Source organism: Dermacentor andersoni, chromosome 3 (genome assembly GCF_023375885.2).
Source record: "Dermacentor andersoni chromosome 3, qqDerAnde1_hic_scaffold, whole genome shotgun sequence".
NCBI lineage: Eukaryota > Metazoa > Arthropoda > Arachnida > Ixodida > Ixodidae > Dermacentor > Dermacentor andersoni.
This window is the reverse complement of record NC_092816.1, coordinates 192,471,965-192,496,691: the sequence shown is the minus strand read 5'-3', so window position 1 is coordinate 192,496,691 and position 24,727 is coordinate 192,471,965. Positions and strand designations below refer to the sequence as shown.

Here is a 24,727-nt window from a genome sequence, read left to right as displayed (position 1 = left end):
CATTTTGTCCTTATGTCGTTCGTTGCACTCTTGCTCGGTAAGATGCTTCTTGTAGCGGTCGGTGCAAACGTGCTCGTCAATATAGGTTCTGTAGCGGTCGCTGCACTCTTGCTCGGTAAGATGATTCTTGTAGCGGTTGGTGCAATTGCGCTCGTAAATGTAACCCCTGTACCGCTCCCTGCACTCACGCTCGGGAAGGTACCCCCTGGTCGTACATTGCGTGCACATGTGACCTAGTGAACTCCAACAGTGGGAATTGCAAGCAGTAATATTTATGAACCCGCTATCGGGGTGGGAACAAATATCGTAGTGTGTGTTCCATTCTGTTTCGCAGTCACTCGGAGATAGATAACCTTTGTACTGATCGTTACACGTGGCGGCCGCAATAAAGCCGCTCTGAGGTTGCGAGCACACGTCGTTGTAACGCGTGCGCCATTGCCGTTCGCAATCGAGTGTCGCAATAAATCCTTTCTGAGTGCACAGTTCATTGTATCGTGTTTGCCACTGGCGATCACACGCCAGGTTGTTGTTGTTCATCGATACTGCCGTTGTTGTTGTGGGCACTACACGCATGAATGTAACAGCCGAAGGAAACATCGTTTTCGAAGAATCCATGTATGCAAAATCTATAGTCGTAGGCAACATGGAAGTAGTGGTGTGGCCCACCAATTGCAGTGTTGGAAACATCGGGGGAACTTTCGCAAAACGCGGAAACTTTTGATACGAAGGCAAATTTGCCGGGCTAGTGTGTTTCAGGATGGCATCTACAGCAAACATTGCACTCAAAACGGTGTCGGTTGGTATGTCGCTAGTCATACAATAAATGGACCCATTATTTACAGCTTGAACGTGTTTGTAATACTCCTTGCATTCGCTAATATGCACTATATACGACGGATATCCGTTCAATTTATCGTATGCTTGCTCAATCAGTGTGTCCCATGTGGACGCTGCCGCGTACGTTTGATCGTTGAAGGTCGTCTCTTTATAGAGTCGGTTGCCTCCGTATCGATACAGCAACGCTAACATTAATGTGTAATGCATTACAAACTTATAGTGATTTAGATTAGTCACATTACACACCTGCAAATACTGATCCATCCTGCGCTGCAGTGCGTCGGTATTGGTTGGTACCGTAATAGCGTGGAAACGGTTGCCTATCACCGTGCAGCCAGTGTACCGTATGAGAAAGTGCATGATGATGGAGATCTGCCGAAATAGGTCTATAAGATCATCGATGGTAGGCATATTTACGCAAATGGTATTACCAAGGATAACATTCTGATAAAAAAGTTTGGTGCGTGGCCGCACATCCGAATCCATTACCGAGGGGAACGTCGTCAACATCTTGTTATTGTCCTCCACGACATACTGGAGTGGACTTTTGTCCACACACGCGTAGGGCCCTACATTTTCCTTCAGCGAATAAGCGCTCACGTACACCACCGTAAGTAATAGCGTTAGGGTGTATGTTTGATAATTTCCTCGCATTGTACCGCGTAGGAATTACAGTGTTCTGGTGAATCATTACGTGATGAACTCGCAGTATTTTCTTCTTCAGCAAAGAAGACGCAAGTCTGTCCCCTCTTTGCCACCACCCAATCGAAATGGGCTTGACGAATCCCAATCACGCTTTCGGCCGGGTTGGTCACGCCGTTGCGAACGCTCATTAAGGACATGGCAAAGTCACAATCGGTACAGCTCAAAATAATCTTATGGTCGGTCCCCAAACTTGTAATGTCAATCACAAGTCCACAATATGACACGATAGTCTGCGCATACGTGCTGTCGAGAAAGAGCTCCATAGCGCTCTTACCAATTTCTTTGCGGAACACTTTGTTTGTGCAAAAAAAGAATGAAACTCAGAAGCGGATTTACCTACGGAGTATCAACTAATATGGAATCAATGTCAGTTGTACCTAAGCGTCATCGTAAACATGAAGGTTGGTTTAGACGCACTGTGAATCAATCAACAAAATGGCTCAATATAACGGCGTTTCTAACTTGGTGCTGGATTTGTCGCGCCAGGCGGATTTGGCGGACGCGGGTAAGCTCGCGAGAGAGTTCGACCGAGTGCACAAACACCAGCAGTTGCCCCAACAACGAGCATTGCAGCAGTTGCATGCAGCAACGAAACAGCCTCTTTGGCTCCTTACTATCACCTGCAAAACCGACGACGCCGGCGCAAAAATACACAGCCTTACTTCAAACGGCGGATCAGTATGTTACACAACTCCTCCAGGATGGTAGTTTCCACAACAACAACAATCCGAATACGCATCAAGATGAAACAATGGAATACACAGCAGCACTTTCTGCTTCAGCAATTGGTCCAACAGACAATGACACGTTCATAGATAAGATGCGCAATTGCAACTACCAAGTCACGTTGTGTACCACAGATGCCGACTGTGTCTCGGCTTGCGGATCGGAATCGTTCAAATGTCTCTACTATCAAGATGAGCTGTATAATGTGAAGGACGGTAAAGGAGTGTGTGCTAGAGACCACAAGAAGCAACACAAATCGAGTGTGTTTGTTCCGTGCAGTCCCGCCTTTGGGATACACGTGGCCAAGATAATGGACGGCCTGGTAGAGTGGGTGTGTCGCTCTAAATACCCCACTTTAGTCGACGATACGGGAGCCAATATTTCCTGCAAACGCGGCCGCTTCATACACAAACTCACGTATGAAACGTACATTCCCGGCTTTCACGACCCCCGAGAATGCATTTGCACAGACTGTCCGCCGGGCACCATAAGTGTGGGCGACCGCTATTCCTGTCAACGCGACCCGTGCTATCCGGGTTACTCGGTCGATGAAAATGGACCAGAGGGTTGAGTCCCCGTGAGGATGCAGACGAGCATCTGCACCCCACGTACGTGTCAAATCTTCGCATGTTCACCGATAGCGAGGCTTACGATAACGTGCATTCTGTGTTGGCGGTACGTTGCGTCTGTCCACCGGGCTACGTGCAATGTCCCGGGCCAGCGTTCGACAGCAAAGAAATCTATTACATTTGTCCGCAAGCAGCAAACACAAACAGCTACGTGTGTGTGCGAGACCCCTGCAACAGTGGCATCGACGAAACCAACGTCGCATACTTTAACACTTCGCGCAATAAATGTACCTACACACCCACCTATTACAGCAACAAAGTGCTCCAATCCAAAGCACTTTTCGAGAAATACGACGAGGTCAGACCTAAAAAGATACCTGAACAGGTGGATAAAATCTCAAAGAATCTCAGCAATGATTTTAATCAACTGCCGTGGCTTATTGCCTTTTCGTCTCACGGTCCCAAACGAGGCTTTTTAACGAAGCTGCGATCGTGTCTGAAACCCGTACATCTCGTTCCCAAACGGTCTCCACTAATCAATACATACGATTGGTGGACCAATTGGCAATTTCATGTAACGGGTGAATAACAACAAAGTGTGTGTTCAATAAAAAAATTTTTTTTATTCAACGTTGTTGTTGTCGTCGTCTTCCTCGTCAGCAGCAGCTTCCATGTCAGTGCCAGCATCCATGTCAGCAGCAGCTTCCATGTTGTTGTCAGTGCCAGCATCCATGTCAGCAGCAGCTTCCATGTTGTCAGTGCCAGCATCCATGCCAGCAGCAGTGCCGCTGGCATCCATGTCCTCTTTTTTTTTTCACATGGCTAAAGTCAAACGCCGGCGCCAAGTACTCGTCAACAACGGTACGAATGTACTCTTCGGGATACTCACTGACATTCGTGCCATATTCGATGCTCAGATATTTATAGTAAAAGCTCGTTAATTCGAACTCGTGGGGGACTGAAAAATTGTTCGAATTAAGCGGAGTTTGAATTAACGAGCGGGCGGCAAAAAAAAAAAAAAAGATGGCCATTGCATTTGGCTGCTAGGGCCAAAGCCAAAATAGCCATATCTGGGATCGTCATCGAGGAATGCGCACTACTACTCTTTGAGGTCGGCGATTGCGGGTATTAAAATCATGCGAGTCCAAACACCAAAGGAAATAAAGATATCCAATCAATTTATGCGCCTGGAACTAATGATAAATGTACCCACGTGAGCGTCAGGCTTAATGATGAAATATGACACTATTTATGCTTCAAAAACATGTTTATTAACAAAAGAATAATGATCGAAGCATATCAACATGAAAAATAATCGGCGATTTGCATTTGCTTGCGCTTTCTTCGCCGCGACTCGAGAAGCATTGTCTGCAACTTGCCCAACATCTCCAGCGCAGCATCCGAATTCTCATCGGTGGAGAAATAGCGCGCAGCCAGATCGAGTCCCGATGCTGCTTCACATGCGTTCGGAGGAGGCAACGGATCGTCCTCTTTGTCGGACTCGTCGCTGTCAAGCCTGTTTCACATGATGCGATTTTCGTCGCACCGGAAGTGCGATTTCCGTCGTTTGCGATGAAAATCGCAGTCGCAGTGCCGACCCCCCGATTTTCGGCTGCGACCAACCGGTTGGTCGCACAGTCGCACCGTCGCACCGATCGCTGCGATTTTCCGTCGAAATTGCGCGGAGAGCTGTCAACGGAGCTATTTCGCCGGTTTGTTTTGGAAAATGGCGTCTCGTACGACAAGTGCAATACGCGGAGACGTGGATCGTCGAATTCGGTACGTACGCAAAGGGAGAATAAAAAAACTTGTACCGCAGATTGCATTCTCCGATTGCTATGCGTTTGTTGACACGCTACACAGCAAATGAAGTGCATTTTCACGTTTGCTTCGTACGCCTTTGCGAGTTGTCAGTGCTAGGAGGTGTTCGATCCCCAGCAGACGACGAGGTCGTCACAATGTTCTTTTGTAAAATCGCGCTTACGGAGCAGCTTGAATTATTTCAACCTCGGCAAGGGCAAATGACAAGACAGCAAAGTACCCGAAGTTTCAACGTTGCGCTAAACGCGGTACCGTTCAGTTGCATTTTCTTGTCAGTTTTCAAGCATGAATTTCCCGATGCATCTTGAAAGCTTATCTTGCCTCTTATTAAATTTGACAGAGCAAAAGTGTAGGCTATCGTAATGAATTTGCTACGATAGCATTAAATCCGTGGTTTGAATAAAATATTACATGCACGTTAAGTTGCACCTCTTCTCTGGAGAATTTTTTTTTCTTGCACAGAAACCAATAAACATAGACTATGTTGCGGACTTTGTATCCTTACTGCATCTGTATGAACACTTGCTCTGCAAGGTAATTAACTGTACAGCTAGTAGATTAAGTAAATTGATTGCTATAGTGGCACAGTGACAACGTACCCTCCTGCACAATCATGTAGAACTCGTGCAACAATGCGAAAACCAAGCAAACGGCCTGTTCTTGTGGAGATAAAACAGTATAAAACGACACGCTGAAGAAAATTAAATCAAAACTGTGCAGTGAAGTCAGCCATTAGAAGCAGTTCTTGCACGTTCACAGCTGATCAAGTGTGCAGAAACATTCATGCCTTACATGTTTCTAGTAAGTTTCTAATAAGTTTGTGATCACATATATTAGTGTGTAAACCCATATAACGATATCCGCTGCGATTACTATCTTTATAAGTAATGAAATACCATGCTACTTGCAAGAACATACATCACCCGAGGATTTTAGAACAAATTTCTGCATTTCAACTACACACAATATGTTGTTTATTCAATAAAAGACCACAAACTGGGCTTTTTTTGCAATGACAAGCTTATTCCAAACTTTACTTACATATAGGGAAGAAAAAAAATTATAGACAGAAATATTGTTCTTCAATATGTTCACCTGCCACTGTGGCTATAGCAATCTGCTGCTAACACAAGGCGAGGGGTTGATTTGCCAGCCATGGAAGTCGCATTTCGATGGGAGTCGTAGGTGAGAAAAAAAGCTCTTGCACTTAGGTTTAGTTCACCTTTTATTGAACCCTTACACTTCAAAATGCTATTGCATAGGGGGGCATGCTTATGCAAAATCTAACACCAATAGAAAGCAAAGGGCAGAATTGTAAAACAACCATCTTTCGTGATAATTCGAGTGTGTAAATATTCATTGCATCAATATGTATTGTTCAACAGCACTGCACAAATAAGCATGATCAGGTATAGCAAGTACTCTGTCAGGAAGCTGGTTCTACAGATGTATAAATGTCAAGGCATGAATGCTCATACTACGTCGCACACATAGCACAAAAAAAAACTTTTTCAAGAGTTGTCCCTTCTGGCAGATATGAGTGGGCCATAAGCAGCAGAAACTTTATTGCAGGACATTGTGTAATACCGCTTATGAAAGAATGAAGAGAGTGAAGAGGCTTTTAACAGCAGTACCTCATGCTGCTCTAATAATAGGAATGATGAGCAAAAACATTTCTGGTAGAGCACTTAAACAGTAACTTTCTGAAAGACAGAAAATTCCAGGTGAGAGTTGGAGGTACATTAGGCCCACACACACCAACAACACGGGCATACTACAAGAAACACTACAGCCTATGGTGTATTACAGTCTATGGGAAAGCTATCTTGTACAGAAATCAAGAATGATGCAACAAGCCCTCGACAACACGGCAGACTTTCTTGGCCAGTCTGGCCTCTCGCTTTCTGATAAGTCAGCTCATATCGACGTCGGAAAAAAAAGAAAGACTAGAATCAAGAACTACCCCAGATTGCACATTGTGATCCACATAGCTGGACAAATATGCCCGCAAGTCAACATCCACAAATCCTCGGCTAGTGTAAGCCCATGACGGCAGAGCCAGCACGTGGGTGAAACAATTATGCAATGCCTGGACGCAACTTCCACACCTGGTGAAAAGAACAATCTCGAAATAATGGGGGTGTACGAGTGGATACTATGGAAAATCACAGATGCTGTGCTTGTGTCCAAGGTATAGTATGGTATGAATTACCAGCAGCACACAAAAAAGACAACTCATCGAATACAGGCATCGGGTAGTAATAACAGGTCTTTCCAACTGTACCATGCTTGAAGACCTCTATGAGAAAGAGCTAACGAACAAGCACCTAGACAGAGTAGAGTTGCAGCCTGCAGCACAAATTCTTTGTCTCAAGAGCTCGGAACCTCGTCCCAAGATACTATGCCAGCTAGCATATGAGATGCAAAGACGACTACCCCTCCCTTCAGAAACACAACCTCGGGAGTACCTGAACTTGAAACATAACAGGCCCGTACCGTGGAATATGGGGCCAAACAATTAGGCCAGGAGACTGTATGCAACTGCCAAACACACAGAGGAGGTTGCTAATCATGAAGATGCAAGCAAACATAAGGCACATATAGTACACTGATCTGGCAATAGCAGTGTAACAGTAGTATGACACTACATAAACTTAAACCCCATATAACGTTTCGACAAGTGGACTTGTCTTCTTCAAGGTCCACGTGTGCAAACGTTGGCTTCTACTTTCACCTTGTTCTCATGTTGCTCATCGTCTTGAATTTCCATCTCCTGCCTTCCCCGAGTTTTCCCCAGAAAAAGAAAGACATCTTTGAAGGATAGATAAAAATTGGTGCTTGATGCAGCCAAACATAAATAAATATGCTACAGAATGAAAATAGAGAAAAATTCCAAGTGCAGGAAAAAATCATTACAATTGCCAATCCTGCATGCCGGCACCTTTCAAGAAACACTGTTGTTATTCCAATAGACAGACTGACAGCTTGCTTATGCAAGCACATTCTTCCAGTTCCATGCCATTGGGAAAAAAATGAGTTTCATTTCATTTCATTTTATTACCTTAAAGGCTCCAATAAATGGAGCGTTACATAAGGGGTGGCAAGAATAAAAATACATAGTCACAATAACAGGAAGTTTTTTTACATTTTCGATGAACTTGGATGGGCACATAATGACAGCAACGTCGTTAGGAAGGCCGTTCCAGTCTGCAGCTGTGCGAAGAAAAAAAGAATTTAAAAACGTGACAGTGCGTGAGCGTGGACGGGCAACCTGTAGCTGATGGCTGGTGCGGTGAGATATGCGTGTAGGAGGAAGGATATAAGGTGCGATGCGCATAGGGCTATGAAAGAATTTGTGAAATAAAGATAGGCTGGCAATGCGACGACGGAGCGATAAGGGGGATAATGCGGATGCAGTTTTTAAGGAGGAAACGCTGATGTCAAAGGAATATGACGAGTGGATGAAACGAGCGGCGCGATTTTGTACAGATTCAAGATTATTAATTAGGTATGCCTGATGAGGATTCCAAATAGGCGATGCAAATTCTAGTTTTGACCTGACAAATGATTTGTAGGCTAACAATTTTACGTGTTGAGGAGCATGATGCAGATGGCGTTTTAGAAATCCTAACGTCCTGTTCGCGGATGATATTAGGTTAGTAACATGAGGATTCCAGGAAAGATCGCTTGAAAGTGTTACTCCTAAATACTTGTATGAATGAACTAGTTCAACCGGAACTTCAGATATTACATAAGGAAATAGGAGAGAATTACGGCGACGGTGAATGGACAAATATTTACACTTACGCGGGTTAAGTTCCATTAGCCACTTGTTACACCAGTCCTGGACTGCATTAAGATCACTTTGAAGAGAAGATTGGTCAGCGGTAGAAGTAATAACACGATATATCACACAGTCATCCGCGAACATACGTATGCTAGATGTTACGTTTAATGGTAAATCATTTATGTATATTAGGAAAAGTAGCGGGCCGAGCACGGATCCTTGTGGGACGCCTGATGTTACAGAGACTGAATTACAGATGTGGCTACCTTCCAGTTTCCTGGAAGGTAGCCACATGCACACTTGGTGATCACAATGTTATTTTTCCCCTGGACTTGTATATCTATATGTATTTTCTCCTTTTCCCGCTTTTATGTTTGGTTTCATCAAGCACTAGTCTTTATCAGGTTTTATTGCTGTACTACTTTGTGGTAACCTTTATAGATCACTGCATTTTCACAATAAACCTTTTAATTAGAAGTTAGCATACCCTGTTCTTACTGCTTCACACTGTACATTCTTGCTACATTGGCCAAATAAAAGACTTCATAAGGTATCATGAGGGCCATTAAAGTGACTTGTTGCAGTCTAAAAAAAAATGAATAGCCTGGCTGCAAATGGCACCAGAGAACACATAGGACAAACAAGAAAACCGAGATGATCTAACAACCAAAAGTTTAATGTACACACCGAGTAAATGCTCGCTGACAAGCAATAGACTTCACATACACAAAAAGGAGAAGCAAAAATTCATGTGCGTTTCCTGACAGGAAATGCATCCATTTCTAACGGAGGCCGTGCTGACAAGATTAACCCAGCATTTTTAGATTTACAGCTTCCGTAATTTCTCTAGGCAGCCGATCTGCACAGAATGCTAGCTTCTTCCTCTACAATGCACGCTCAGATGTGGAGAGTGCATTGTAGAGGAAGAAGCTAGCATTCTGTGGAGATCGGCTGCCTAGAGAAATTATGGATGCTGTAGATGCAAATACACTGGGAGAATCTTGTGTCAGCATGGCCGCTGTTACACTTTCAGAGATGGATGCATTTCCTGTTGGGATCTGTATGGACACACATCAGATCTTGCTTCTGCTTTTTGTGTAAATTCGATTTATTGCTTGTCGAACAGCATTTACTCGGCATGTTCAATAAGCTTTCATTTGTTAATACACCTCATGATTGTCTTGGTCTCTAACAGAAAGCCGTTCATTCTTTCTACAGTGAAGCTGTATATGCCTAGGCGAAACACTCATGGTTCGATCCCAAAAACCCTAGTGTAGGGGTATGAGCCATTGCATTCGTCTTGCATGATGGACGGAGACATTTCTTGTTGGGTAGACATAGAAATGCTTATGCATTTCAAACATACATTATATCTGCGTATTATTGCAGGGAAGGGACACAGAGGGGGATGGAGTTAAGACAAGATCATGATGTCATTATTATCACAGCAAAGGTGTGGTGGGCCATTGGCTAGACAGATAGTGACGTCGTTTCTCTCTAGCAGCAGAGCGCGCGTGCAGCAGTCTCTCCGACTTCCCAATAGGTTCGAAAATGTGTCCCTGTATTTAATTAAATGAAATGTGCAGCCCCAGTGTGTCACTTCGTAACTACAGTGCATAACTGAGTCATAAACATTATGATTAACGCATTACAAAACACAAGTGCGTAACATAATTCAGAAAGACTTTGATGGACCCGCTGGATTAACACAATGAACCACTCATTGCACTTTCTATGATGGTGATCTTGCAAAGTGCAATGTGTGGCATTCCAAATAAAGAATGTGATAAACCCAAGCCAAACATGTGCATAACCTCATTAAGAAGCGCAGACATAACCAATAATATAGAAAGACTTGAATAAACCATTGGAATTAACCCAGTGATAAACACCGGGACTGCACATTTCAGCTTTGCTGGTTCACCGTCTCTACAGGGTGCATGGGCAGTAACTTTTTCTGTTATTGTTTGTTAAGTATTGTATAATGTTGTGCCAGTAAAACACGTTGGGCTAGTTGGTGCAATGTATTGGTACTGCTTTTTTTGCTGGTTTTTTTCTTAATGTTGTGCCCTTCTTCCGTTTGTAACAACTTTTTTATTCCCCCTTGCATAATACACCAACCTTGCAGCCTGCGAGGTATATAAATAAATAAGTACATAAGCACGTCATGCATTCATTTTGTGCGTGGAACAAAAACGCATTGATAAGCTTAGACATATAGTCATTGCTTCACACTTTCGAAATGAATAATTATAGCTTGCTATCGACATTGAAGCAGCCTTTCGACAGCTAGAAAAAGAATCAGTTTTTCCAGCTCTGAACATTGAATTGCAGGAAATGCAAGCAGGCATAAAATTCTCCCAATATAATCTGTTTAGGAATACCAAATTGGAATAAACATTGAGGCTTGCATTTGTACTTTCTCTGGCTGAGCAATCTAGTTTGAAATGACTCCCATAAGCATGTCGTAACAATGTTGATCTAATACAGATTAAATGCATGACTAGCTTAAGAAATCTGGATGATTGCTATATATTACAGTGAAGAAACTATAATATCTAATAACATTAATAATATAATAATAATATTTAATTCCACAACACAGGCTAACCGTGAGAGGCGTGCGAGGCTGAGCAGAAAGCTGAAAAATTCTACGGCAAATGCGCCTGCCGTGGGCCTACGATCCTGCATTACGAATAGCGCGTATTGATATGGTCTTCTTGTTAGAAGTTCCGAGTATACTACCAGCGCGAGACACGGGACAACAAAGTGGACGAGAAGCGTGTCTTTTAGAATGCTATGTTACAAAGTACAGGTTTCTACAAAAGTGACGGTAACTGCTCGAAACATTTGATGCGTCGGCTTTTGCGCCTTTAGAAATATTTAGAGAGGGCTCCCATATATATATATTCGCAGCGCAAGCACGGCGATGGACGAACCAGGCTAGCGCTAAGGTTGAATTTCACAACACGATTTTCATTCCACGTCGTAATCACACAGATCGTTTGAGGCTTCGTTCAGGGGCACACGCGGGCGTTCGGGTTGGTGCTTCTTGTTGCGTTTGGCGTAAGAATATGGCTAGGAGCAGGCACCACATATGCGCAATGACGGGCAATATACACGAATCATTTCTCCAGAAGCTGACGCCGAGCACGGGTAGCGCGAGGATCTTGTTGGGCTCACACGACAACTTCGTGGCAGCCGAATTCCGAATACTGCATACACGGTGAGGGTAGCTATATGAACTTGTCGATAGGTCATCTTTTAGATTGTTGTAGCGCAGGCAGAACGAAACGGTCATAGAATGTAGATAAGACAACACACAGCGCTGAACCACCTGCGAACAGCTGTTTACGTGCGCGATGTCGCACTGAACTACAGAAACCGCCGTCGCGCACCCCAAGACAAATCTTAACTAACGTTTTTAAATTAGTAAACGTATATATTATTTGCTTCTAATCAAGAGAAGTCAATAATATTATAGTGTAAACGTTTTATTCACTACAATAAAAGAATTATGCAGCGTGTGCCACGAAGCCTGGCAGTAAGCAACCCTGGGCGTCGCACCAGTCGCATTGTTGAAATCGCAATCATGTGAAATGAGCCCTCAAAAAATCGCATTGCGACGCGTGCGACAGCACCGATTTTCGTCGTTGCAGTCGCAGCATGTGAAACAGCCTTCAGGCGTGCTCGCCGCGCGTGAGTCGTGCTGCTGACTGGACGCAGCCTCGATAATCTCGGCGTCAGTTAAAGGCCCCGTTGTCTCCACGCCGTTGTCTACACACCACACCCTCCGATAAAACAGCGTAGGCAGGGTCCAGCACGATGGAGCCATCATCTTGATGGCTCCATCGTTCAACCGCCTGCAATATTTCAACTTTAGTCTTTAAATCCTTTGCCGAGTACTTTCCACGGCTCGCCATGATCGGCACAGTCGATGAGACGTCAGCGGCGAGATACCACACAAACGAGCAAGCTCATGCAAAATGCGACAAGAAAAGACTACTCGTGCATTCCACCGATCGCAGCCGCCGCAGCGCAACGAAAACCTGAAACGGCTTGTTCCGGAGCATCGGCGGCGACGGCGGCGCCCGCGCGTCAGAGAAAACCTGCTACGGCATGCGCCGGAGAGCGGTGTGCAGCGAGCGATGAGCGAGCGCGGCTTCGGCCGCTTATCTGTTTTTTCTGCCAGCGTCCGCTGCGGCGTACGCGGTTGTTGCGACGCGCGTCTTTTCTTTTCTTTCTTTCCTCTTATCTTTGAACTCTCCTCTATCTGCACGCGGCAGCGGTGATGGCTCGGCCTGAGCCAATCGGCAGGCCCGTGCACTTTCCTTTTCATCCTTCCCTCAGTCGCAACAACAACGCCGGAGGCTCCAGCAAGGAAATTGGCGGCTCGCCTCGTGCGTGCAAAAATGCGCGCTGGCTTATTTATTCTCGTCGCTGTGCATATTAAAAAAAAATTTCAATGCATTGTACTCGTTACGAGGCGACTTCTATTTACGAGAAGCAATGTCGGCTGCCGGCTCCTAGTTCGAATTAACCGACGTGAGTACCGGTACGTTCGAATTATCGGGCGTTCCGGCCCATTGATATACATAGGGCTTTGCAGGGACCCGGGCATCAGTTCGAATTAACCGGCGGTTCGAATTATGCGATTTCGAATTAACGAGCTTTTACTGTACTGATAGGGCATCAGCAAAGTCTTGTTCTTGTTACGCTCCTCTATTTCCTCACGACGCTTTGTTAACACACCTATGTACTCGTCCACAGTGTAATTATTGGACTCAAAGTCGTCCTCGTTATCAGCTTCGTCGTCATAGGTGGAAAAGCACACGTACACGTCGCGAAAGTCACGCACGCCTGGCTTAATCAAAGTCATCAACTCATTGTGGATAAAGTTGCAATGCACAGCAGTGTTGGGCAAATACGACCCGCGGTTAATGTGAAGCATGCACAGCAAGTCATAGAAAGCAAAAGTTTTGCTCCGCCGAAACTCGTGGCTGTCGTTCCAACCGTACTTGGTCACGGCATAGTGAATGCCCATTTCACACACTTGGGCATTGTAGCGCAACAGAGAGCGAGCCACTTCGTTCACATACCAGATAAATTGCTCGGAACACAACAGAGTGTTGTCGTTGTAGCTCTTAAACACAAGCCACAGGCGCAGAGCCGTATCGGGTATTTTAGTGATTACAGTAGGCACAACATTGTTGTTGAAAATGGCTCCAGGAATGTTTTGCATCAACTGTGCAATCTCCTCTCCACCGATCGTTGTGCGATCTGCATCCATGCCCACAAACGGCGATGGTTGCAACTGCAGCGGAGGCACTGGCATGTCAACACTTGCACTTTCAGTTGCATCAAAGTAAAAGTTTGTCACAACGCGTGTCTTGCACAGCAGCATGCAAGCAAGGCGCACTGCATTATCAAACACAACCTCCTCCTGATCACTTACATACACTTCACAACCCCCCATAGATGCATTGGTGGCATTCTGATCACATCGCGTACCATGCGTTGCACACTCGTCAGAAAAGGGCATGCGTGTGCTGCGGAGCTGGTGATCAAACACAACCGGATCGATTGGTGATGAGGAAGTGGCAACATCCTTCAAAACATCCAGCTTGCGAGCCACATACAAAGGGTGTGCAGCAGTACTGTAAGTGCAGTCAAACACTCGGGGGTCACACCGTTCCTTTGACCACTGCCTGTAGTCAACACCGGCACGGTACTCGTTTATGCACACCAGCATATTCGTGCCGCGTTCGTACACGTACAGTGTCATGCAATTTTTACCCGTGTTGTCATACATGTGATAATTGTCTGGCAGGGTTGGGTTGTTGTCGACAATCAACATGTTGTCGTGTACTTTAGTTTCGTTGTTAGCACACAAGTCTGTAAAGCGCTGCCAAATGCGCTCTGCGGTCACCTCTTCCTCACTACAATCGCAAATGGCCATTTTCAACATTTTATGCCGAGTCTCCTTCAGCTCGAGCGCATTGCGCACATGCGTTTCTACAATACCAAACCACAAGCGACGCATAGCGTCGTCACTGAACATTGCACATTCCAGTGCCGAGCCACTCATTCTCTGATCAACTGGCAGCATTGCCGTCACAATGTATGCATCGACAGGGTCAGTATTGTGCACCACAGTGCTCATGTACTTCTCGTTAGTAGACTTCATGCACACAGAATACACACTGGATATGCGTTCGGCCGGTGATAACCGACACAACAGCGAAGCCAAGAGCGGGTCGTAACGAGCAATTATATTTTCACATTCCAGAGCTGCAACTGTAGTGTTCAAAAAGAGGCACATGAGCGCGTCGTTCATGCGAGCGTACTCGAGTTCGGTGCAGTGATTAAAGCCATAAATTACATTCACTGCCATATGTATAAGTTGCTCATCCGACACTTTTGTCAACGACTCCATAATGTCTTCGGCCTCGTCACTAACGTCATCTCTCGCGCGCACGTGATTCAACGCGTCTCGTATACTCTGGATTAGTCCTAGCCGGTCATTGTCATTCTGCATGTAATGACTAAACACAGTCAGCAAACTACTCAACTTTACACCCGCGCAACTGCGTGTGTTCTTGAAATGGTCCAGCAAATACTTCTTGTAAAAGTACAATTTAATCATCATAGACTCGATGTAGTCATGCACCATATTCTTGATGCATTCGTTAACCTTCTTCTGCTGCTTATGATGCTGCTGCTCGTCATCCATCTTTAGCAATTGAAAACATTCAAGAACACTATTAATGTTTTCCTTTTCTTGCATTGCAGTGATGTCGCTGTTACGTTTTCGGCAAGTGCCGTTAGCCACTGCATGAAACAAGGGCAACATTAGCGTCTTATTTAGCGTGCAAATGTACACGGTGTTTGACATTTCCCTGTCCTCGTAAATGGCCTCAGACAGCATCGTCTTCAGCTTGTCCTGCTGACCCGTGCTAGCCAGATAGCCAATTTCTGCTAACAGCTCTAAAATCTCAGTCCGATTATAGCTGTAAAACAGCCCTGGAGGAGACGGAGACTCAAAGCAATGCAGCCCTGCATTATATGCAGAAAACATGGGTGTAAACTCCAATCTGCGCCAACGCTCCATCTCAACAGAGTCGGCGTCTCGCCCACCGTGCTGCATAGTGGCAGTCATAATTTGTAACACACTCACCATGGTATTGCTTGGAGTGTCATCATCATTCCAAATACCGCTCATGAGCCCATCGATAGAGTTGGGTCTCATGGCAATGGCATTTTGCGTCCACTGTCTCCGAAACTTGTCACGCTCCTCCATGTTAAACGCTACAGTTGCAGCTTCCAAACGGTTAATCCACGAATCTGTGCCGCGGCAACCATACATGCCATTACCAAAAGCATAGTCAGACCACACGGGCTCAAATTTACCCTCTGCATAGCAGCGAATGTTAGACGACAGTGCCACGCGGTCTCCAAACACCCACAGAAAAGCACACGCTTCATCAATGTGACTATTGTCCCAGTAACTCGCAGTCAGCGGGAAGTAACACAGCTTGTAGTCTACCTCGTGGTGCTGCTCGGCGTCGCGGTCGAATGACGGTGGTGCTGCTTGCCCCTTGGTAGTGCGGTACACAAACGGCATGGTCATCACTTCCTCGTCGTCCGCATCGTCCGTCGTGTTAAACAGATGCACAAATGCCACGATGGCAAAGTCCAGAGTGCACAACACCACGTGTTCTTTGTCGTCGCGTGCAATCAAGTAGCCGTAGTAGCCACGTTTCCCATGGCCACACACATCGGTGGTGGGGGTGGTGATCATTTCGGGCACTGGATCGGCACTCCACAGTCTCTGCGAGACAAACGTTACTTCATACTTATTGCATTGCTGGATAGTTTGCGGCAGAGTCGTATTGCAGCTCTCTTGCATTATGGCATTGCAAAGTGCAGCCCTTCCTTGCGGGGTGAGCTGGATGAAGTAGGACGTGTCGTGGTATTCGCCCTCCTCTCCTTGCAGCAGACGCAGCCATTTTGCAATCACTCCTTCATCTTCGTTCGTGCACCGGGCCGTAAAGTCTATTAGGTAACGGCGCATAATCACCGTACCCAACAGCGTCTTTGCCACGCCGCGCGTTGCAAAACCTGTCTGCACCATCATCATTGCTCTGAAGTGTACAGAGACATGCTAATGCGCATTGCAGCGAGAATGTGACCGGTTAATATACCCGCGTACTTCACTGATACGTTATCTATTGTTCTATCGTGTGCGCAAGAGCCGTCATCTCCCAACCATGTGTCACAGAACAAAGATAGCTGCCCACACTCCTCGCACATAGTCGCCTTATCGTGAGTGGTGTCGCGTTGGGAACCTAATCGCAGCAAGGACTCTGTCGCGCCCGTTGCGTGGATGGCAGAACACTCCATCTCTCCCATCCGAGCACTTCCGTCGTTGGCGCGCCCTTCGGTTGGTTGACGGGTAAAAGTGTTATACACGTTCAGCCGGTCTCGAAAATGAAATTTGTCTTCGGGAATGTTACGCTGCTGGAAAAATAATGTCTTATGCGTTTGCAATTCGTTTAGTGTAGTAGTGGCGACGTTGTTCAAATAATACCGGTACCGCTGCTTTATGCTACCGCCTGTATCCTTGAGTTGGCCGATGGTTAAGCGCGACAGAATCGTGACCGGGTGCACCAACGCATCGGGCATAGTACCGTCTTTTTCGCCGCGAGGCATGGCGTAATTGGGCAACACTTTGCACACGACGCCTTTTTGACCGTGCGGCGTGGCAAATTTATAACCCAATGTAGGGATTGCACTGCGAGTGATGTACACGGCGATTTTGCGTTCATGGCTGTCAGGAGAGTAAATCCAGTACGCCTTTTGGAACGCGTAGCCCATAGTGCCGCGCTTGCCGGCAAACACTGCTGTGTAAGATTCGTTACTGGGATTTTCCACGACAACGATCGGTTGGTTGCGGTGCTCGATTATCGTGCCCGGCACAACACCCCACAAGCCACTCGCGTATTCTACGCAGCAGTCTTGCGGTGGGCGTTTGGGGTAGGAGATGCAACCAAACGAATTGGCAAAGACAACTAAGCGTTTAATGTGAATGTAAGCGCTGCGTTTTGCAAAGGATTCAGACAACACGATGCCGTCTTCCACGCAATAACCGGTCGCCAACGGTACCACGACTGCTTCCGTCGAGTAGCCGCCACCACCACAACACAATAAGGCCTTGGTTTCACCGTTGCGAATAATCATTTTACCCAAAGGGGACGTGCCTCCGTGAGAAAGTGCTTGTTTGCACATGCCAAACCCTAACGTGTTTCTCGCGGGATCGTTGTGTGGATTGAAATACTTTAACTCAGTACTTGTCGGCGGTGGCATCGGTCTAGTCGGGTGACACAACGTGCCGCCGCGAGACGCGTTGTGCAGTGTGCCTCCGTTGATGGAGCAGTATAATGCAACAAATTCCTCGTAATGTATTCTCATATAGGGAAATGCATTGCAGAAATCACTTAACGATCGCGTTAAACATTTAGCAGAAATGTATACGTTCGTGTTATTACACTCAAATATTAAAGGTATATCGCCGCCACCACTGCCGGCCGCCGTCGCCCACCATGCGACCACGGCACGTTTGATGATGGCACGAATTTGTTCGTTCACTATGCGAAACGAAAATTCTGTATCTGGCAATAAATGTTTCACCATCCCAATATCACTACCGTCCGGTGTGGCGATGGGCGACACGTAACCGTACTGCGACATTTGTAATTGACGCATGTAAGACTGTTTGGTAGTCTTGTGAAAATTTACAACCACTCGATACTCATTCACCACACTGGCCATGGGCGACTCGGATGTGGCCGATAGAACAAAGCGAGAGTAGTGTGTCGTCATGGCGTTTGCGTTGGCGTGCTCGACGCGCAGCAGTGCGGCAAGCATACCTTCGTGTCTGCGAGTTAGTGTGCGCGGCAGGAAACATTGCAGTGTACGGAAATTCTTGCGAATCTGTTTCTGAACGTGATCGATAAACACGTGCGACGGTTGCTTCACCGTCTTGTAAGCGTAGGAATTTGTGTTGGTAATGCTTTTGTAACCGTTTATGCAACTATCAAATTGGCAGCGCACCGCACGCACTGCTTCGCCGAGTTGAGGGTACAGTAGCTGTAAGCGCTCCTCGTCTTCCTCCGTTATTATCAAACATTCCACGTGCGGTGAATAGGTAGACAACACCGTCACCGGTATACTGGCGCCTACAATGTAACCACGAACAATGTTTACTGGAACGTGATCGGTAGTGTTGTATGATTTGAATATGCAACAGATTGAGCGGCGCTGTTTATCGTTCAGAGGCCGCTTACCGTCGTACTGGTCGGCACCCCACAGTTCGCCGGCCGGACAATCGGTAATGTCATTTACATTGGCGCTAGAGTTGATGCGTTGCAAGTAGCGCTTGTACTTTGCCGTGCCCAACACGTTGTCGCGAGAAATGCAAGGTATGTCGGGTGATATGCTTTCAAAAGCAGTAAAGAATTTCTCCTTACCCTTAACCATTATCCGACCCAAGATGCCGTATGCATCGTCGTCGGCAATAAAGGGACCCAATGGCAAATAGTTTGCGCCGTGATAATAGCAACGACCGGTGACCATATCTCGAATAAAATAGAAACCCATAAAGCTGCGAAAGTTGTAACTGCAATTGGCCACTGACCACGGAACATACAGCCATGGTTCCAACTCGTCTTTACGGACGTTAGGAATGTGCTGAAAAATACTGGACCATAGCGTTTCGAAAAGCCAGCCGCCCCGGTCCACCTCTATGGCCAGCGGAAACTTATCCTCCTCTAAATTTGTGTACGTAAATGCCAGCCCATAATAGGAGCATAAATCTTTCAATATGGGTGTTGGAGAGTGTAATTGAACACTGTGCAATGCCATAATAGTGCAAAAGCAACATTATTTTTTTATTGGTCAACGGAAAGTAGTAATCTCGTTGCAAACTCTTTGGGTGAATTTTTCACCGATGGAGGTGTAAGGGAGGCGATCGCACTAACAGCGTCCAACCATTTATTGATGGGCCCGTTGGTGTGCTTCATCCAACATGATGACGATGTTTGTTCTTTGGTGGCATCACTAATGATGTTGTCAAACGGTGATTTGTAAACAGCATCGTAAGATAACAGTACATCCACAAACCGTTGTTGTTGCTTAGAAGACGGTGGCTGCGGCGGCCGCCGACGACGACGAGGCATCACGTCCACCCAATCAAAAGCGTTTAAGATGCCGTCGTTGCCCAGTGCACCAGAGTAGCTGCTGCAGTCACCGTGACGTAGCATTGCAGTCACCGATGGGAGGTAAGAGTCCACAAACACACGACCACTCACCGCACATTTGTCGTCCATGGTGCTGTGGAGTTTCAATAAAGTTTGTTCGATAGTGTTGGGCGTACTTTTGTTGCACTCACTGCATCTATTGATGTCGGAAAAAGAGATTCCACGCTTCGATGACTGGGTCTGCTGCTGCTTCTTTCTTCTCTTCGGTTGTGGAGATGTACCGTATGTAGCCTCGGCGAAGCGTTCGCCCGACAATACGATCGATGCATTCGTCGCATCGTTGTCCGATGCGGGCTTGCTCGAGGAGGGCTTGCGCCGCAAATTGAGCTCGGTCGTATTCGGCGCCATGGGTGACAAACTCTAACGACGAGGCAAACGCACGGGAGCGTTGCTCCTTCAGAGAACTGTAGTACACAATGTGGCGTATGGGTTGATCTGTGTGTCGATCGGGTGACACCACAAATCTAATCCCAGGCGTCGTGTCAGTAATGGTAGCTTCCCCCTTATCGGTGATATACCATAGGATGGGACTAGTTAAAAATTTTGTCTTTTCGATGCAGATAGCTATAATGTTGATACGAAAGACCAACACCTCACGACTGTCGGTACTGCTGATAAGATCACGCAGGGAATGTTTGATCCTATAAAAGTCCTTACTGTGGCAGTAGAACCTTTGTTGTTCATCTTCGTCATTATTGACTTTACAACTGACGACGTCATTCACTTTGATCTTCTTTTTCAGTTGATCCGAAAGGTCGGTGCGGCCAACAAATTGAAGCAACGAACGCTTCCTGCTCTTGAGGAGTGCTGCTGCCATGGCGCATAAGAAGAAGACGAAAGGTATTGTTATATGTCGTTGGCTACTCGTGCACGCCAATCTGCCGCTCCGTAACCAAACATTTCCCTATATAGTCCGCCGATTATAAATTCCTCTAATATGTACTGACCTGGTTTGCGATAACACTCGAGCTTATCTTCGTGGAAGGAAATTTTCACTTTGCCTTCGCAGTACACTCTATCGTAAGCGAGAATAGGCATGCCTCGTTTTACAACTTTGTTATTTTCATTACCAAACATGATGTTGTACGCTTTCTCATAGAGATCGGAAGTAGCGTCCACCAGTTTGTAATCGGTAAACGTTAATGTGCTGGGCGCCATGCGACACACTTTGGCCTCGGGATCCCACCACGTTAACACGCTATGCGGCTCGTCACCTTCGACCTCGTCGTCGAAAAAGCAGTACTTGCCCCAGGGAGAAGGATCCTTTTTCCATTCCTCGCGGGTTAGGAGTTTGCCCTTTGCGCTTACGGGACGGCAACTGATGGCGTGACAACCGCTTTCCGTAAAGTAGAAGCGATAATCTTCTTCGGACCATTCAATGTGGTCTTTCCACAAACGCCATGCTTTATTGTGATCTGTTTTGGCTAACTCTAACCGTAATTTACGATTGGCATATTCAGACGCGTTGTTAAAATCTGCTAAAGTGTGGTGGTATTGCTGTGTTTCTGCAGATTCCGCTTCCTCGGACGACGAAGACGAAGTGGCCATCCTGGAGTATTTTGTTGACGCTGGATATGTACCGAAAAAGGGGAAGTTTGCCAACGTTATCTGCCCGCAGAACTTGTTTCCAAAGTATGCTCAATATAACACGCTCTATGATGTGGACATCACCAAGAAGAAGATGACACAACAACGGAAGCCTGCTACTGCTGCTACTGCAGCATCAATTATAGATGCCTACATAGATGAACATAAAGTTACATATCCTGGCAATGGTAATTTTTGCATAGCATATGTAGACATCTTTCACGGATGGGACAGATCAAAGTCGTTCAGGGAGTATGTGTATGACGGCTTTCTGAATACAACACCACCACCGCCGACGCAAGAAGAAACAACACCCATAGAACTCTGTCGCTATGCACCCGCGTTAGCAGTGTCGGAGTATATAGATGTGTTTCAGGCGTTACATGCAAAGTACGGTCTCGATGTAGACAATGTTTTCACTACGACTGTTCCTGAACAGCAAGATGTTGTGAACGTGCCACTGAAATATCTTGCTCTATTTTCCAGATTGTTAAAGAGGCAAGACAATCTAGCGGCATGTATTGTCTTTGCCTATAACTGGAAAGGAACGAAGCACCTGTGGGAACGTGAAGACTTTACTGGCTTACCGGCGTCTTTGTCGAGTGTACTACGTAACTGCACTAATAAAGTGTGTGTACCAGCGGTAGGGGCGGGCTACGGCAACAACGTCAAAGTGACGCCACCAATATTTGACCCACTCGTGTTGTTTGGCATGGCAGAATCAAGCCCAGACTCGCATGCATGCCTGCTGCACTACGTCTACAAGAAGAAGACAGTGGTGTGATGTCAATAAAAAAAATCTCTTTATTTGCCCATTCAAATAATTTGTTTCAATCGGCGTACTGTGCCAGAATTCTCGTCCACATGGCCTAGATGGACCAGGATCTTGATGAGATACTGTAACCCTTTCAGGTTGGGTTCTATGTGGGGTAACGTTTTGAAATATTCAATCAGTTGGTTTACAAACAGACTCTTGCTTGATTGAAGATTCATCAAGATACCCACTTGGTCGATGGCTGCTTGACTGACTGCGTAGGAACCGTTGCGGACACACATATTCACAATCGTCACAATGTGCTTGTATTGCGCGTTCAACGCGCCGGGATTGTAACACATGCTATCGTAAGAATATGGGTTACTACATTCACGATTAATGACGCCGTTGGTATAGTAACGAATAGTGAGCGATTCGGGTGAAAGGGGATCGCGAGTGTTGACGGCCATGATGATGTGTGGATTCATGCCGATCACAGTGTTGGGTGGTGGCTTGACGCGACTAGACGTCTCAAAATCACTAGTGCCACATACAGACGAGCTGTAACGATCTGCGTAACGGGTCAGAAGCACATACTTGGATGGGACGCCACGAAATAACGGATGAACGCGAGAACGACCCATCAGAACATCGTCGGAACCCATAAAGTTGCCACCGTGGCAATCCTTGGCTGCGGCCAATTGAGTGCCTGCGGCGTCGATATTATAGATACCAGACTCGATCATGCGAGTATAGTAACGTAAATCCGGAACTACCGGTTCCACCGAATCGTAATCATCACCCATTCGTATGCGTTTCAGCTCTTCCACAATCTCCTTTTCGTCGTCGTTGAGCCCGCGGTTTACGAAGCGAATGTCACCCGTGGTTGGATTGTACACCACATTCGACGGTTCAAAGTCGCTAGGGATGCGATTCATGTGCGTTCGCGAATATGACAACACTGGGGACACGCCCGAGTTGAACGACGCCAAATAAAATTTATGCACTTGATTGGGTTTGCTCCGCGAACAACGCATCGCTTTGTTCAAATATTGCGTAAAAAGCAACGGATGAGGGCTAGGAGGTGCGAAATTGCGGATGCGCGGCTGACAACCTCGAGGGCTCTCGTACACGTCTTTGGCATTGTTGGGCAGCACGCCGTTGAAACGATCATTAACGATAGTGAGTCGAATCACATCGGCCACCATTTCCAAGTTGGAAGTGAAATTATACATGTAAAAATTGCTATGATGCATTTTTTATGATTTTAACGTGATGATGCAGAAATTACGTTGGTAACGTATAAACGCATAAGTTGGTCCGCCAACGACGTTTTATACGTGGATAACGCAATTCGCTTCGCAAATGTTTTCTCTATGCCTATAAATTTACACGTAAACGTGTTACTAGGGTTAAGAAAGGTGTACCGGTATTTGGTACTCGTATGTTTGGACCAGGCAGCTTCAATGCATAAGTTTTGTTGATTATGCGGTGGTGTACTAATTTTATAGGCTTGATTCATGGTCGATTGGAATTGAAAGTACGTTACTACATTGTTGAGCGCCGATAGTGTACGCATCACCACCGAAGTAAGTGGTGGCAAAGATAGCTTTTTCTTAGACTCATCCCGTATATTCTTGCGTAAATACTCCAGCACTTGCGGGAACACAGTATCAGCCAGCGTGTCCGTGCTGGCTTCCGAGCGATTGAGGCAATGAAGCGCCAGTTGCTTATAACAAAGTGCCGGTGTATACTCCAACGCTTTGAGCAAGGCGTCAAACTCGGTCGGATTATTGCCACCAACCACGAGCGGAAGGCGGTTGATGCGTGCTATAACCGACGGGTCGCTCGCCAGTAACGCCGATGGTAACGTTCCGCAAGCAGCGTGGAACATCTCATCTAGATTGTTAATTAAAATTTTCGTCTCGATAACGTTGGTAATGACAAACTCCAACGATGGATCGTTTGCCGGCAAACAAACGTTGATAGTTTCATCGTCGTCATAGTACACCTCAAAGCATAGATCCTCGTTATCGTTGGTCCAATGCACGTTTCCAATCATGTACACAAAATCTTCTTTCGCATAACGTTCCACCGCGTTGGTGTGGTCGATAAATATTCTCGGAACAACCGTCTTTGCAGAATCGAGTATGATGTCGACTATAGCCGGTAACACAAATGTAAATAAATAGCCTCCAAAGCATGGTATAGTCGTGGGGTGCTTGTAATACACAACGGGATCGGCACAGTCTTCCACACGAAAATGATCGTTAAAGAAACGCAAAGTGGAATCGGCAAACCACAACCACTGATGTTCTTTGTCGTCGTTGGGGCGTAACCAGTTGATAATTTCACGTTTCACTTCGCTTGTGCCTTTCACTACACTCGAATAATCAAAGCCTACGACGTTACCGTACAAATTAATGTTGGACGCAATGCGGAACGCAGCCCATACAGGCAACAACGGGATCGTACCGTTTATCAATTCTTGTTTACTCTTGTCGGGTGATTTGTTCGGTTGTTCGTTGTTCTTCGGTGTTGACTCCGTATGTGCTTGCATCTTTGTTTCGCAGTTGTCGATATGATTGAATAAAGTCGGGAACGGTTATTCCTGTGTGACTAT

General features: G+C 46.1%; 1 protein-coding gene and 1 long non-coding RNA gene across 6 annotated transcripts in view; one reads left to right on the top strand and one right to left on the bottom strand.

Annotated features, from left to right (window-relative positions):
* Positions 1-24,727, bottom strand: part of LOC126524404 (focadhesin) — a 392,101-nt gene that overhangs the window by 248,883 nt on the left and 118,491 nt on the right. The window contains exon 1 of one of the 4 annotated variants that reach the window (XM_055067288.2): positions 15,992-16,655. The exons of the other annotated variants lie outside the window; for them this stretch is intronic. Within the exon in view, the coding sequence (XP_054923263.1) occupies positions 15,992-16,585 (594 nt within the window). The 5' untranslated portion in view covers positions 16,586-16,655. Of the gene's footprint in view, positions 1-15,991; positions 16,656-24,727 lie in introns of those variants that run through there. 4 annotated transcript variants of the gene reach the window in all.
* On the top strand, positions 16,810-22,165 carry LOC129383064 (uncharacterized). Of its 2 annotated transcripts, XR_011893503.1 has the most exons (3): positions 16,810-16,900; positions 20,506-20,603; positions 21,275-22,165. It is a non-coding gene; the product is annotated as an uncharacterized lncRNA (long non-coding RNA). The 2 variants fall into 2 exon arrangements; XR_011893502.1 differs by lacking the exon at positions 16,810-16,900 and having other exon boundaries at positions 18,217-20,603.